This window comes from Phodopus roborovskii, unplaced genomic scaffold, assembly GCF_943737965.1.
Source record: "Phodopus roborovskii unplaced genomic scaffold, PHOROB, whole genome shotgun sequence".
Taxonomy (NCBI): domain Eukaryota; kingdom Metazoa; phylum Chordata; class Mammalia; order Rodentia; family Cricetidae; genus Phodopus; species Phodopus roborovskii.
The window spans coordinates 50519183-50534732 of record NW_026126511.1 but is presented as its reverse complement, the minus strand read 5'-3'; the positions used below and the strand labels follow the sequence as shown (position 1 = coordinate 50534732).

Below are 15550 nucleotides of genomic sequence, written 5' to 3'. Positions count from 1 at the left end.
GACAACCCCCATCAAGAGGCAAAGGCAAAGAAATCTGGGAGAGTCCAAAGAGAACATGATATTGAGCTGGGGCCCTCTGAGGAGAGAGGGAAGGGAAGAGAAGAGAGCCAGGACACCAAGAGGCCAAAAGGGGAAAAGGGGGGGGGGGGAAGACCAGTATAGATAGCCCCAACAGCTGGGTTATATAGGGAAGAGCAGCTGGGGTAGGGCAACCCAGTCCTTGGGCTGGAGAGTTTAGGGTAGGAGGCTAGTGGCCAGAGCTCAACAATCAGCCTGACCATGTCCACAGTTTGGGCAGAGCCTGGAAGCAGGCAAGGTATCAGGCAGTTATTTTCAAAAGTTAGCATTACCACAATCCAGGTAGATTTGCATGCCCTATCTGTCTTCTTTGGAGACCATAGGGCTCCAGCTAGGAGGTGGCATTTCTGTCTACTATGGGAAACTTTTTTGTTGAACATTTTGAATGCCATATTCAACAGATCTCTGAAGATTATAATCTATTAAGGATACCTATGTTAAACAAATAACTTGTTTTAAACACAGAAGGCTAAATAAAGCTTGTCACCAAATAAATCATATGACAGTTTTTATAAAATTAAGAATTTACATTTATATCCTTGTTAAATTTGAGTTGGAGATCTAATTGAAGATCTTTTAACCTCAAAACAAAACTTTAACCTTAAATACAGTCCCTAGAGAAGCTGGGAGCCTCAGTTTCCTGATCCTTTTATAGTGTACCATTATAGAATATCACAGGTCTTTGTATGACAAAGTTAGCAAAGATAAAGAGACATATAATTGTGAGCCTGAGTAGATCTTGGAAATTTATAAACCTTATTTTCTCACACATACCTTATTTATCAAATATATGTTGTCTCTTATTTAAATTTGTTTAGAAGCCTGGTGTTGAACACAGTTGGCAAAGACAAAAGAAGTTGGACATACGTCTCTAGGTTAGATTCTGTTAGCCTGGACATATCTTTATAACCTTAGGAGTTTATCATCGTACAAAAGTCCATACTAATCCAAAATATTTTGGAGATCTGCTGTTGCTTCCGTAGTCTAAGAGGAGATACAGTGGTAAACCAAGGGCCCAATGGGACTAAGAAGTGCTGTGAGTGTTGCCTTGGTTGGTTTGTGCCATGTGGTCATCTTGATGGGGGTCACATGGCATGTACCCTTTAACCTTAGTAAAGATGGCTGCCAACAATATGGTTGGTGTTTTAAATATTTTTTTTGGTAGATCTATTTTTTTAAATAAGAATTGAATCTACATTACATATATAGTATACTTTAAACAAGAATTCAATCACATGTTATAGTAAATTATAGCAAATTAAGATTTTATATATATATATATATGTATATAGAAAGAGAGAGAGCTATAAGCCTTTTGTTACAGATTTTATAGATTTTTTTAACATACCAATAAACTTACAAATCCTGCCATAGAGTTTACAGTATAGTCTTAAGAGATTATTTTTTAGAGCAGAGCACAGAGAAATTGTAAGATAAGAGGTTTTAAGAGTGGGAAGTAGAAGAACCTTAAAGATAAGAGACTTTTGGAAGTGTAGGGCAGAACAAGTTTAGATATAAGAGATTTGGGGATCGTTTGTTTCATGCATTGGCAGTTGTTACAATTTGTGAGCATTTGGAAATCAAGTGAGCCAACTTTTGGCCATTGGTGTCTCTGTACTGAGGCCAAGTTGTATGTAATCCAAGGAGGAGAAATGGTTGCGAAATGGAATTCCGCTGAAGGGACTTTCTATAAGCTCCAGGAGGGAGTAGAGAGAGACAAAGACACAAACAGAGACAGACCAGAAAGACAGAGACAGAGAGAGCACCTACTGGCCCAGATGGGCTCCAGCTTCTGCAGGAGGAGGGCATAAGACACGGGCAGCTCTGAGGGGGTGAGGAAAGTTGAGGGGTCAGAAGCTGCAAGACTGCAGGTGGGAGCTGAGAGACAGAGAACAGGGTCACACAGGCCAGGATGGGCCTACAGAAGCCCAGGACTGCAGGCAGCTCCCAGGAGATGGAGAGGGAAAGGGTTGCAGAATACTTCAGGAAAGAGCTGAGGATAGGGCTGTAAATTGTCACAAAAGCCAGGAGCTGCAGGACTGCAGACAGCTCCTAGGGGAAGAGAGAAGGAAAAGGTCACAGGCATCACCCGGGGACTGTACCTCCTAAGGGGAGGCGAGAAAGAGTAGCTGAGGTGGATAAACTGTCATTGTGACAAGAGTTTCCATCGGGGCATTCCCAAGTGGAATGGGAAACTTGTCGAAGAGAAAAATGTTCCAAACCACAGAGGAAAGGCAGCCCTTGTCCTTGTGAATTGGGGCCCAGTGGAAGTGAGAGGAGCTTCCTGGCACACCGGTGTGACTTGTGTAATAATAGTAGACAAAGCAGGCAGCTCCATGGTGACACTTATCTAAAAGAGAGATCTGGCTACCTGGCTGTAGTCGGCCCCAGGAGCCACAGAGACTGGGAGAGAAGGAGAGGTGGCCTTGCGATTTTGGGGTCAGATTTGATGGATAGCAGGAGTCAGAAAATGATGCATACATACCTTAGGAAAGTCCAATCAGCTGCTAGGTTCAGAGAGGCAAGTTCCCTGGAAGGGAAGTCATACATGCCAGTCCCATACATTTCAGCACCAGATGACTGAAATGTGTGCAGTGAGAAAGGAAACCAGAATAGACACTCCATGGATGAAAAGGGGAACATTTATTCCAAACTGCCAAGGCTGTCTCTTGGGAAAACAGAAGTAATGAGAGAAAATTCCTGAGGTTTTAAGGGACCTGGTGTCTAGGAGGAGAGGGAATCTGTGGGCTAGGGTGGAGGGTTTTGAAGTGTTATAAGTAGGGAATGAAGAAGCCTAGAAACTAGCATAGACCATTGATATGCTAATAGGCACCATGGTATGTGTTAATGGAACATCCCTAGGTCCCTTTGCCAGAGGTACAGAGAATGATTCCTTGTAAGCAGGTAGGAACTATTCTCAAGTTCCTGAGGGAATGCTGGCTTTTGTCTAAATGCCAGACTTTGAGAAAAGGAATTTCTTGGTACTAGACTTCTCCACACTGTTTGCTGACTGCAAGCCAAGGATTGCAAAGAGATCAAGGCCAGAGGCAAAGGCTGCCTTTGATTCCCCTCACTATCCATCTCTGAGGCAAGGAAGACTGAGCAATGGGTAGACATCTTCATGATCCTGGAATCTCACTGCACTCATATCTTGTGAGCCCGTCCAACCACAGAGGGGGCATGACTGAGGGGTTTGAGTTTTTCCCAGTTGCAAGTGGTTCATTTGCCTTTTAGAAGTTACTGGAGAAAGCTAGCTCCACTTCCACGCTCTCTGAAAAGCTCAGCACACTGTGGCCCTAAGAGAATTTCACTGAAATAAAGGAAGAGGAATTCCATTCACTCTCAGAATTTTAAGCTGGGTTTCCAGAGCTCTGGTGAGATCATCAAGCCATGAAGCATGGTTTGCATTTTTAAGTAACTTGAATAAAAGGGGCAAATTTTATAAACAGAATGAAAGGAAAACAACAATTATACTTTATACTAGGAAGAACAATTAAGCCATGTAATACTGCTGAGTATGAGCCCATGTGACTGAATATTTCCATTCACATAGAGATTATAATCACACTTGATAATTACTCCTAGAAGGTACTAGGAGCATAAAGTTTACCTTTTAGGAACATATGGCATTTCTTAATGCTCTCTGGCCCCAGAATAATGCATGCAAGAAATAGAACTAGCTATATTTGACCCTCCCTATTTGGGCCTCAAGTGGCCCCAACTACAAGCTCAAGACATCTGTTAGCGTCCCTGGCTCCTTACCACAAGAGGAATCAAAAGAGTTATGGGTATTTTCCCATTAGACAGTCTAGGCATCCCGGCTGGCTGCAAGGCACTGAAGCTGGCCAGGAGTCAAGACCATGCTTGTCATTCCTGCCATGCTGCTGGAACCTGATGACTGTGCCTCCTGTCCTGAGAACATCTTTGCTTGCAGTTGCTATCTCCCTTTGATTTCCCAGGGGTTTCTGCTTCCTTTTGCAGTTCCAGGATACTTACTGGAGCATCAAAAATTGGCATTTTATACCTGTTACCTTCGTGAACACCATAGCTTGTTGGAGAGAAGTGCGTTCACTGTGATTCAATCAGCAGCTTAACTGCTGACTGAAACGCAGCAGAGACAGCCTCCTGCCTGCAGCTCACACTGTGCAGGCTTATCATTTTCTTCCGGTTTATTATTATTATTATAAGGTGATCACTTATTGACAGCTTTGTCTTCCTTAGAGATTTTGTCATGTCACTCTCTCAAAAGGAAGATCAGTATTTTGGAAGACCCCACAGCGTCAACTTTAACTCTGGGTTGTTTGGAAACATTATAATCGTATTTCCCTTCTGCTTTTAACACATGACTGTGAATCTTGGAACAAATGTTCCTCAGAATCCTATTCCATGCAATCTAACAAAATCTGAATTTATCTATTCATTATCCTCATAAAGAATTACTTTAGCTATTGAATTTGCTGACTTCATGATTAGCAAAAGACAGCAATGCAAACAGGTTTAAAAGAGAACTCACGTGCCCATCTCTAACATGAGGAAACCATCAAAAGAAAACTCTCCAGTGTCTCCCCAACTAGATGCAGTTAGCTGTGGGACTTGTGTGCCCCTGTGCATTCAGTCTATCACACTCATCTTGGTTTCCTTCTTCCTCAGTTTCTGAGGGGCTGATTAGCAACACTGTCTGTTGTATGGGTATAACTTGTGGATGCTGTAAGAAGCCACATTATAGCAATTGGGAGAGATACACTCATTTCTGAATGGAGGAAATTCTTGGGGTTTTGAATGTGTACTCTATTGTGACACAGGCTAATTTAACAGTGTCTAGCAAATGAGCCCTAAATAAGACTGTCTCCATTTTCCTGAAGTTTTAGACTTTGCTGTGGTATAATGATGATATTCACATACAGGTCTGTTTGCAAGGGAGTGATGTGCTGAGTTACTGCATGGCTGGATGACTGCAGCCCTAGACAGGGCTCTCATGCATGGCTGGTGTTAGGCAATGATGTTAGACATAGCATGCTTCATCTTGTGTGGGGTGATGGCTGCAGAGACCAGTAGGAAACTACTTAGATGTTATCATCATAGAAAAAGCCACCTTGCTTCCTCTTTACTTCACAGAAGCTGTCTACTTAAAGATTTTACTTAGAAGTTTCTGCTGTATGTGCTGATGTTACCATCTGGGTTGCCCCAAATCAAAACTGACTGGGGAGGCCTATAAGTCTCCTTCCTTCTTCCTTTACCCCTTCCTGCGTGTTTGTGAAGCTGTTGTTTCATACAGCACAGTAATTATGGGTGGAAAGATATGGTCCATCTGTCCCCACTCCTATTATTTTTGTCTCATTATGACATCTTCTGGCATCATTACTGACTCATAAAGGAAATGGGGCTGAGCTGTTTGACCTGTGCAGGGAAGAACAGCATTCAGTTTTGTTGCTGTTGTGAGACTTTCAACTGTGGGCCTTTCTCTGTACTTCCATCATTAATCTACTGTTGCCTCAGGCTTGAGGATATTGAGGCTAACATGAACGGGGGTCATACATCATAGTGGAGGTTTTCTGTGAAATGGCAGCAGAGAGGTCACCATAAGTTGCCGTCCCTACCAGCACCACTGTTGGAGTAGAAAGCCTTGTCCTTTGGACCATTTCCTCTGCTGCAAGTTGAAAATAAAAAATAGCAACGTCAGAATGTTGATTCTTGTGTTTTTCAGTTCCTAAAGCAATAAAGCCAGGAATTTGCAGATGTGGGTGGGGCGCTGAAGTAGTAGAGAAAATGTGGGAAAGGAAAACCTGCTTCATGTCCTTGCATTTCATCCTCCCCGTTGCTGGGAACTAAGCATCTCCCATGGGTATTTTTCCCTATGTCTATGTGTCAGAATCTTTCTTTCTCAATCACATGGTACTGAGTTCCAAGGACAAAGATGAGCTGTTGTGGTGCTTGAGTGTGAAAACATCCCCCATAGACACGTGTTTGAATACATGGTCGCCATGGAGTAGCAATGTTTTCTGAGGTTATTGAATCTTTACGGCATGGGGCTGTAGAGGCAGGAGTTATGGTTATATCTAACCCAATTCGAGCCTGAGCTCTCTGTTTGCTGATCCACCAAGATGTGAGCAAGCCCCTGCAAGCTCCCACTGTCCAAGACTGGAATCACTTCCTGAGCATGAACTCTACCCTCACAACCAAAATAAATTCTTTCTACTTGAAGTTGTCCCCACCAGGCATTCTGTCACAAAGGTGAGACGTGAGTGTGCAGCTGTGTCTCTTCCTTTGGTCCCTTAGAGTCTTAGCGGAATTAGGCACTTCAGAGTTGGTGGACACTGCAGCAGAGGTTAAACACCCAAAGTGCAGGTTGCCAGATACTCTATTCATTCTGCTTTTAGACCCAGCATCGATTGGCCCACCCGGGAAAATGGCCCAACGTGGGCTGCTAACAAAGGTCCAGATGAAATGTCCCTGCTGTCTTTGGTTTGTATTTAGGTTCAGGCAGGTTTCTCTTCAAATGAGCCTAAAGTGTGATGGGGCACTTGGGACAAGAACAGAGACTGTGTCAGTGCTGTCCTAAGGCCGCCAAAATGCTTGACTCTTCCACTGACTTTTAAGCCAAAGTAAGTTCCTAAGTTCCATTCCCCATGTTTCTAGCTGGACCAGAAACAAGGCCAGCAATGGGTTAGAGGTCTGGTTTCTAGCACAGGCAGTTGAGGAGTACTTTACTAACATGTACATGATGTCTTGTCCTTGAACAAATATAATAGCAAGTTCACCTATTGCTTAACACCCTGTCAGAACAAATCCCTTTAAGATAAATCTTTATTAGTATAGTTGTGAAGGTCCTGTTCCTAGTTCCATGTAGACAGAGAGGCCTGGAGTTCTGTACTTAACAAGCCCCATGAGCTTGGGGATAGCTACATCTCCCCTTTGTTTTGTTGCAATAGATTTGTTTAATTTCCTGAAACTAAGTGGATTTTAATTCTGGAGTTATTGATTCCATACACGGCTGTCACGATCTCAAATCTGTAAGATTATATTAACAGAGCAACTATCTCAGGATGCCTTTGCTATAGGGGAACACGACAAGCCCTTCATGTGCTTTAGAAAGAATTGAAATCTCCGAGCAGAAAGAAAGGTTTGGGGTTTGTGGTGGTTTGAATGAAAATGGCCCCTGTAGGCTCATAGGGAGTGGCCTGGCTGGAATAGGTGTGGCCTTGCTGGAGGAAGTATGTCACTGAGGATGGGCTTTGGGATTTCAGATGCTCAAGTCAGGCCCAGTATTTCCCTTCCTGCTGCCTTTCCGTCTGGATGAGGAACTATTGGCTGATTCTCTAGCACCATGTCTGCCACCATGCTTCTCACCATGATGACAGTGGACTAAACTTCTGAACCCGTAAGCCAGCCCCAAGTAAATGCTTTCCTTTTTAAGAGCTGCCATGGTCCCGGCGTCTCTTCACAGAAACATAACCCTAACTAAGACAGTACAAGCCACAGTCTCACTGGGGTCTCAAACCAGGTATACAGAGGTGTCTTAGCATATCACTAGGCAGGGGACCTCAGTATGCCACAGACCTGGGTGACTTGCTCAGAAGCCTTCAAAATCATTGCACTGTTTAAACGTAAATCCTCTAGTATGTTTGTTTCTAGTTGTATGCCTATCTCCTCAGACTAACTAATGGCCCTCTCAGAATCCGTGTCAGGCTATACCCAACTCAAGTGTCTTTTCTTCCTGTTTGGTGGCAGTCTTTGCTCTTCTCCCCTTCCCACAGGATGTTTCAGAACACAGCTGGAATGAGGCTTGGATGTACATTTAAGGTAAAATGGAAGTCCTGCTTCCAAGTAGAGGAAAATGCCATACAGTTCGCCTTCCTGGCTGTGTTCTTTTCTCTTAATATTGTCCTGGTTTCAGAAGAGCTCAGTGTGTAGAAGTCCAGGCCCATGACATTGTCTCTGTACAAATGGTGAAAACTGAGAGAGCCCAAGAGACTGCAGCTGTAGCCAAGGCATCTTTCTTACAAAAGCTTGAAAGGGCCCAGGGAGCACAAAGAGTCCTTATTGTTCTCTGCCAAGTGAAAATCGAGGTTTCAGCTTAACCACCACAGCCCATGTTGAGTCCCAAACTGCAGGAAGCTGTAGGAGCTGAGATGGAGGGATGAACTGTACTACTTACACTATGAATACAGCTAGGAATTGCCCCGTCACTTCCCTGTCAAATTTACTATTGAGTTTATAAAATTACCAAATTTGAGGATGTCTGAGATTTTACCCTAAATATTTGTCGCTTGAAGGAATTGCTCATGATTTTTTCATTAGTTAAAAGATGCAAATAATTGTCTTTTTAAAGCATGCTAAAAGCAAAGAAAAGAGGCTATTCATTACACTCTGGAGGAATGGCTCTCCCAGGGAGGAATTTGTATCCCTTTCTGATACTGCTTGATGGGAGAGCATGACCCTCTGTGGATTTTGTGTTCCTTGTCACTAGGAATTTCCCCTCCTGCCTTCTGGCCCGTTCTTGGTTCAGTGGCAGCCTGTGCCCTGGGTGAGTCGATTGCATGTCTAACCTGTGTTTTCCACTATTGGGTTACATGTGTCTAGTTGACATGGCAGTCATATCGATGCCTGGAGCACTTCATTGCTTGAGTGAGGCTTTACAGAGGCAACCAGATTAACTTTCCTGAAAGAGCCCACAGAGCTGGAGGTACCCTAGCTCAGGGACCCAAGCCTCCTAGGTGCTCAGGGCACAGGGTATTTATTGGTGGACTTTTTGGCACTAGAAGGGTGTAAGTGATTTATTCAGTTGTCAGCACCTGGTTCTGAATGCTGCCTTGGATACCTCTTCCTATGTGTGCATAGAACTTGTGTTTACTCAGTAAAATAGCTGTCACTGCTTATTTCATTATTTATTGTATCTCTCCACACACAGAGTATAAGCTCTGAGTTTGTTATATGCTAAGACTATGTTCAGAGGGCCACTTTGGGAGACTAGATCTCAATGTTCAGCTAGGCATGGCCACTACTGGGAAGTAGGTGCTATAGAGACCTCCAGTCTGTCCTGGAAGGTGATCTAAAGCAGCAGGATCCAGATGGTGGGAGCTGGTGAGGGCAAGGCTAGTGTGTGACCCTGGAGAGAGAGGTGGTGAGGGTCCCTATGCAGGAAGCACCAAGACAGCCAAGTGGCCATCAAACATCCCAAAGTCTCTCAACCAGCAGAAAGGTCCTGGTCCCCTGACCTCTCCTCAATAGCACAAAACTGCTATTCACTATTCATGCATCAGGAACATGCACACGAATTAGCTAAAGAAGCCGGAAAGTCATCCTAGAGCCCCAGCCTGGTGTGCTTATCTAATTACTCCTTATTATAAAAAAAGGTAAGAACCTGAAGGATCAGAGACATGGCAGAAGAGTGGCCAGCAACTCCTATCTCTTTCATTCCTCCAGTTAAAAGGCCAAGACCCTGTCTTAGCCCTGCCCTACTACTTCCTGTTCCTCTGTCCTCAGTCCTCCAAAACCTCTATGGTTAATTTTGGTCAGCTTGTAGCTAGCTCCATCCTCTGACTCAAACAAACTTTCTTGTCAGAATGAGATCAAAATACCACACAACACCAGCCAAGGAAATTAAGGCTTGGGACAAAGGTAGAAGGTTTATGAGGTGATGGCATAGTGACTAGGGAGACTTGGAGTTCAGATAGTCCTTGCTTTTCTCTAGCCAAAGGGCCTTGAGCAACTCCGCCTTTTAGCCACCACGTGAGAAAGATGCATTTTGTTTCGAAGATTAAATAAGATCACACAAATAAGGTTTTAGGATAGTAGATGACAGATAATAAGCACTTAAGTGTTTGCTGTTGTCTATTTTTTTTCTTCTGAGTTTTGGTATTGCCAGAAGAAAAGTTTGGGGGAGTATAGACAGCCTGGGTGGCTGCACATCCTTTCTCAAAAGGCCTGGCCTCGACCCTTCTTTCCTTAACATTGGAACAGCTCTGTCTGATCCTGTAACCACAGGAGGAGCCTTCCTTCTCCTCTCAGGAGACTCTGGCTAATTGGAAGCCAGCCCTGTCCTTGTGACAGTTCCCAGCCACTCAGGCGACATTCAACAGCCCTAGTGGTGGTGCTTTTTCTGTGTTTTACCCTGACAGAGCAGGTGCTCTGTGGGGTCCTTGGAAAAGACAGGTAATAGATATGATAAAGGCAGAGTGCATCCTGGCGAAGCATCTCTGCTTCTCTGGGGAGGTCTAGAGGCTTATCATGACAATTAATTATTCACATATCTCCTCCTTCCCCTCAAATACTTGGTTTCCTGATCAGTGCCATAGAGATGCACATGTAACCCTAGTGCCCGATGACAGTTTAGAGCTGTGTCAGGGTCATACGCAATGAGCGACAGTAAGCATACATATGTCACTGCCTGTTTTTCAGAGCTGGGCTGAGACAAGACTTCAGCCTCTCCTGGCTCTGGGTTCATGCAGTGCAAGGGCAACTCAGGCTCTGGTCTTGTTTCCCACCTGTTTGAGCTTGGCTGTATCCTGGTTGCCAGCACTCGGGATGGAGTGCAATGTTTTCCAGCCCAGCTCACTCTCCCAGGCTGGGCAGTCTGCCCTTTACAGAGCTGTAAACACACAGCCATCCATGCAGGCTTCAGCCTTTGTGCCTGCTCTCTGGGAAACCTTTATGTGACTGTAAGAGGTGGCATAAGGCTGAGGACACTTACAGTTCTAGAATCTTTGGGTAATTCAGCCCCTACTCCCCTGGCTTCTTCATGCCCAGCCTCTCCTGCCCATGTGTGGACTTTCTTGAAATCTTTGTTGGGTTTTTATTTCCTGGATACCACCTGTGCCTCTGACCTGTGTCATCTTCCAGGCCATTGCTGAGAGCCAAGCGGGAGGTGGCTTATCCTCTGAAGGAGACCCAGGACCAGAAGCAAGAAATGCAAATGAATATCTGAGACACAAAGCTGGTGGCTGGGAAGGGAGCACTGAGAGGGACTGGGGAAAGGAGGAGGAGCATAGCCAGATGGGGATGGAGGGTGGCAGCTGAGCATCCACTGGCAAGCAGATGCAGCAGAGAGGAGGGATACAGGCTCACAGGCCTCTGTGCCATAGAGGGCTCTGCCTCTGCCTCTGCCACTCTTGGTGGGTAACTGGCTTCTATGCCTTAATTTTCTGCTCTGTAAAATGGAGACAATGATCTCAGCCACTGCAAGGGTAGTATCGGGACTAAATGAGCTCCCATACTCAGTCTTTGCAAAAGAACTCTGTTCACTTATCACTCCCGGCCTCTAGCTCTGTATACACACTGGTAGAGCTCTTGGTCCTCACCCTTGAACCTGTCCTTCTCTTCTGATGGCCTCTCCATTAAACAACACATCACAGAAACATCAGAGTGCTGCACTCTCTGCTTTGTGTATACTGCCCTGTGGCTGTGGCCCCCAAGGCCTCCCCCCCACCCGCTGTGCCTCCAAAGCAGCCTGGGACATCACACCTCTTCTTTCATTCCCCCGAATTTCACCTGCATCTTCAGTATTGCTGCATAAAAAATCATCTCCTGTCTCCTGGCTGATCTGTTATTTCCCATGTCTTGGGTCAACAATCTAACCCTGACTGAGCCATCCCTCTTGCCATCTGTCTTTGTCTGATCTAGCCTGGGCTCAGCGAGGGTGACCCTGCCCCGTTCTCCTGCCAGGCCCAGTGGAGTATTTTCTCCGAGAAAACACCCTGGCCTCCTGTGGCTGGTTGGGGTTGTGGCTACTAAAAGCCCTCTGCGCAGCTTGGACATCACGGGCCACTGCTTCCTCTGTGCCTCACACTCAGTGACATTGTGAGGACAGGTCTGGATTCTAGATAAATCTGCTACCCCACCCCATCCCTCTCACACTTCTCAAAAGATGTCTAGATTCACCTAAGATCAGTCACAGATACGTGAAGGCACACATAGCACATTCACCTAAATTCCATTACATTTAAGTTAAGGCACACAGTATGTTTTGAAGGTCAAACCTCTTTCTCAGGTATGGTTTCTAAACTGGGCACATACAACTATGGCCAGCAAACTGCCCCACCCCCACGGCAAAGTATTGCCAGGTTAAACAGTCAGCTTTGCAGTTGGAGGTTGTCTTTCTTACTTTTCCGTTGCCATAACAAAACACCATAACCAAGGTAACTTAGAAAATAAAGCATTTAATTTGGGGGCTCACCATTCTAGAGGGTTTTTCATCATCATGATCATCATAGCTAGGAGAATTGCAGCCAGCAAGCAGGCATGGTGCTGGAGCAGTAGCTGAGAGCTCACAGCTGATCACAAGCACAAGGAAGAGGGATGGGGGAGAGGAAGAGAGAGAGGGAGAGGCAGGGGAGGAGAGCAGCAGAGGGGAGGGGAGGGGAGGGGAGAGGAGAGGAGAAGGAAGGGGAGAAGAGAGGAGAGGAGAAGGGAAGGGAGGGGAAAGGAGAGGGGAGGAGAGGGGAGGGGAGGAGAGGAGAGGGGGAGAGAGAGAGAGAACTAGAAATGTGCTTAAGCGTTTGAAACCTCAAACCAACCCCCAGTGACATACCTCCTCCCAAGGCCACACCTCCTAATCCTTCCCAAACAGTTCCACCAACTGGGAGCCAAGCATCTGAATTGAATATATGAGCCTATGGGCCTAATCTCATTCAAACCACCACAGAGGTATCAGCCTGGGGACATAGGAAGGGTAATTGACCTATTCAAGATCTGTGAAATTCTGGGCGGAGCAAATTAGCTTTTCTGAGCACACCTGCCTCACCACTTTACCTGGCTCCTCACCACAACCCCAGGGTGTTGTGCTCATCTCTGGATGTTCCTTCCTATATCTGCAACATCACAGTGCCAGGTCCTTTCAGTGAGACTGAGCCTTGTGCTCGATGCCTCAACTGCAGACTAGAGGGAACGTCCCATTCCAGACTGGGTGCTCCTGCCCCACTCAGGGCCAGACACATAGGACAGCACCCTTAAAAGTCCATTAAAGGTACGAACAAAGCAGACCAATGAAATAAGCAAAACAAAAGATTGTGGGTAAGGCATTGTGGTCATTTTAGGAAATCCACAACTGCACGCCTATAATCTATACCATCTACTATTGAAGCCTTGTTGAGAGAAAAGCTTGTTCTCCAAGTAGGGGTCTCATATCTACAGAAATGAGGCAACCCTGTTACACATAACCCAGAAGAAAGATGGCCCTTTCATCTGGCATCCAACCAAAGAAACATATGCGTTATCTAGCTGCATGGTCTTGTTGAAGGCCCATGCCATCTGTTCTTTATTAGAAGTTTAAGAAGGGTAGGCAAGGGTTGGCTAAGTGGGTAAAGGTTATTGCTGCCAAGCCTGACAAGCTGAGTTTGGTTCCTGGGACCCATATGGTAGAGAGAATGGACTCCAGCTTGCCGTCCTCTAGACTTCACCTTCCACACAAATGTAAAGAAACTTTAAAAAGAAGTTCAGAAGATTCCATTGGTTATATTTTCTGTAAGCATCCCATCCCAAGATACTAATCTATTTCAACCATTAGAGACACATATCACATTGAATTTACACTTTTATATCTGCATTTTCCACCTAAATCATTGAATTCTCACCTGTGGTTATGGTTGTTTTAAAAGCTACAGCCTGAGGCGACACAGGTTGTAGACCACGTAACTCTAAGAGAACAGCGTTTGTTCAGTCTTCTATAGTCCTCCTTGTCTCCCTACCGACTCCCTGGCAGTATTAGCTGCTCAAAAAACTGTGAAAGTGAATAAGAGAAGGTTAACAATGAACTCAGCTGTTCTCAAGATGGATAACATTTGAGATGAACAGTTCAGACAAGTTTTGATCCAACATTATTAAAGCCCTATGACAAAAGGCACATGTGTAAAGGGGGCTCATGAACCCACTAGAGCTTTCTGAGTCAAGAGACTTGACTTCTCCTATCTATCTAGAAGAAACTGTGCAACCTGCTGGACAGAACCAAGGTTTTACAAACACTGTCAAACATAAAGCAATAGCCCCCTTTCCCTCTCTAGAACTTGGGATCACAAAAATCTAAAGTCATGGATTCCCTTCAGTTGGATTTTGGCTTCTCTTCTTGTTCAGGCATTACTGTTTCTCTTAATGGAATAATTATCACTTCATACACTCAGCCATCCATCCATTCACTCATCCACACATCCATCTACTCATCCAGCCATCCATCTCCTACCTATCCATCCATCCATTCATGTACCATTTATCCACACACCTATCCATCCACTCACACACCCATTTATCCATCCATCCAATCATCCATCCATCCATCCACCCACTCAATCATTCGTCCACCTATCCATCCATCTATCCACTCTTCCATCTGCCCACCATACATCCACCCACCCACCCATCTATCCATTCATTCATTCATTCATTCCTGTGTGCTCCCAGGTGAGCTTTCTGTGGAGGAAGCACAGGACCCTTTCCTGGTGAGCATCCACATCATCGCAGACCCAGGAACATCTCAGCCACTGCAGGAGGCCATCGACAAAGTTTTGGCATGGGTTCACCCTGATCTCCCACTGTTCCGAGTCTCTGAGCGGCGCACAGGCAGGCGAAGACGGAAGTCCCCCAAGGGTACGCAGCCAGCACTGGCTGTAGTGCTGTTCCTGCAGGAGGAGTATGGAGAGGAGCAGATCTTGCAGGTGCACCGGGTGCTGCAACAGCCACCCTGGCGCCACCACCACACAGAACGTGTGCACGGCCGCTTCCTACCCTACCTTCCCTGTAGCCAGGACTTCTTCACTCTGGCTCCTGGAACCCCACTGTGGGCCATCCGGCCAGTGCACTATGGCAAGGAGATTGTGCGCTTTACCATCTACTGTCGCCACGATAGCTATGCAGACAGCCTCCGCTTCTATGAGCTGATCCTACGCCGGAGCCCCAGCCAGAGGAAAGCAGACTTCTGCATCTTCCCCATCTTCTCCAATCTGGATGTGGATATCCAGTTCTCCCTGAAAAGACTGCCCTTCGACCAGACCCCGGTACCCACCGACTCCTCAGTGCTGGAGTTCCGAGTGAAGGACATCGGACAGCTGGTGCCCCTCCTTCCCAACCCCTGCAGCCCCATCAGTGAAGGGCGCTGGCAGACTGAGGACCACGATGGCAACAAGATCCTTCTGCAGGTACAGAGGTCGTCTGACGTCTGTCTGTTTGTCTGTCTGTCTGCAGGTCTGTTGTGCCAGAAAGCCATGTAGATGTACAGAACCATGAGTTAGGGCAAAGAAGAGCACAAATGGCCTTGCCCATCCTAGACCAATATGGCGCCTCCCATACTCTTCCAAGCAAGAGTGAAGGTGGAAAGATCTCTGCCTCTGGTTCCCTCAGTGTCCCTTCAGTGGTACAGGCCTCTGTAGACACATGCGCAGTTCTTCCAGGTGTTGCCCCAGGTTGAACACTCCTAACACTCACAGCTCTCTAGGGGTGGAAGCCCACAGGCTTCTCACCTGGGAAACTTACTGATACAGAGCCCTAA

The 15550-nt window shown here is 45.9% G+C and overlaps 1 protein-coding gene across 1 annotated transcript in view; it reads left to right on the top strand.

Annotated features, from left to right (window-relative positions):
- The window catches only part of Fam124a (family with sequence similarity 124 member A), a 49007-nt gene that overhangs the window by 15619 nt on the left and 17838 nt on the right, over positions 1–15550 (top strand). Inside the window, exon 3 of the mRNA XM_051195553.1 lies at positions 14467–15200. Within this exon, the coding sequence (XP_051051510.1) occupies positions 14467–15200 (734 nt within the window). The remainder of the gene's footprint in view (positions 1–14466; positions 15201–15550) is intronic.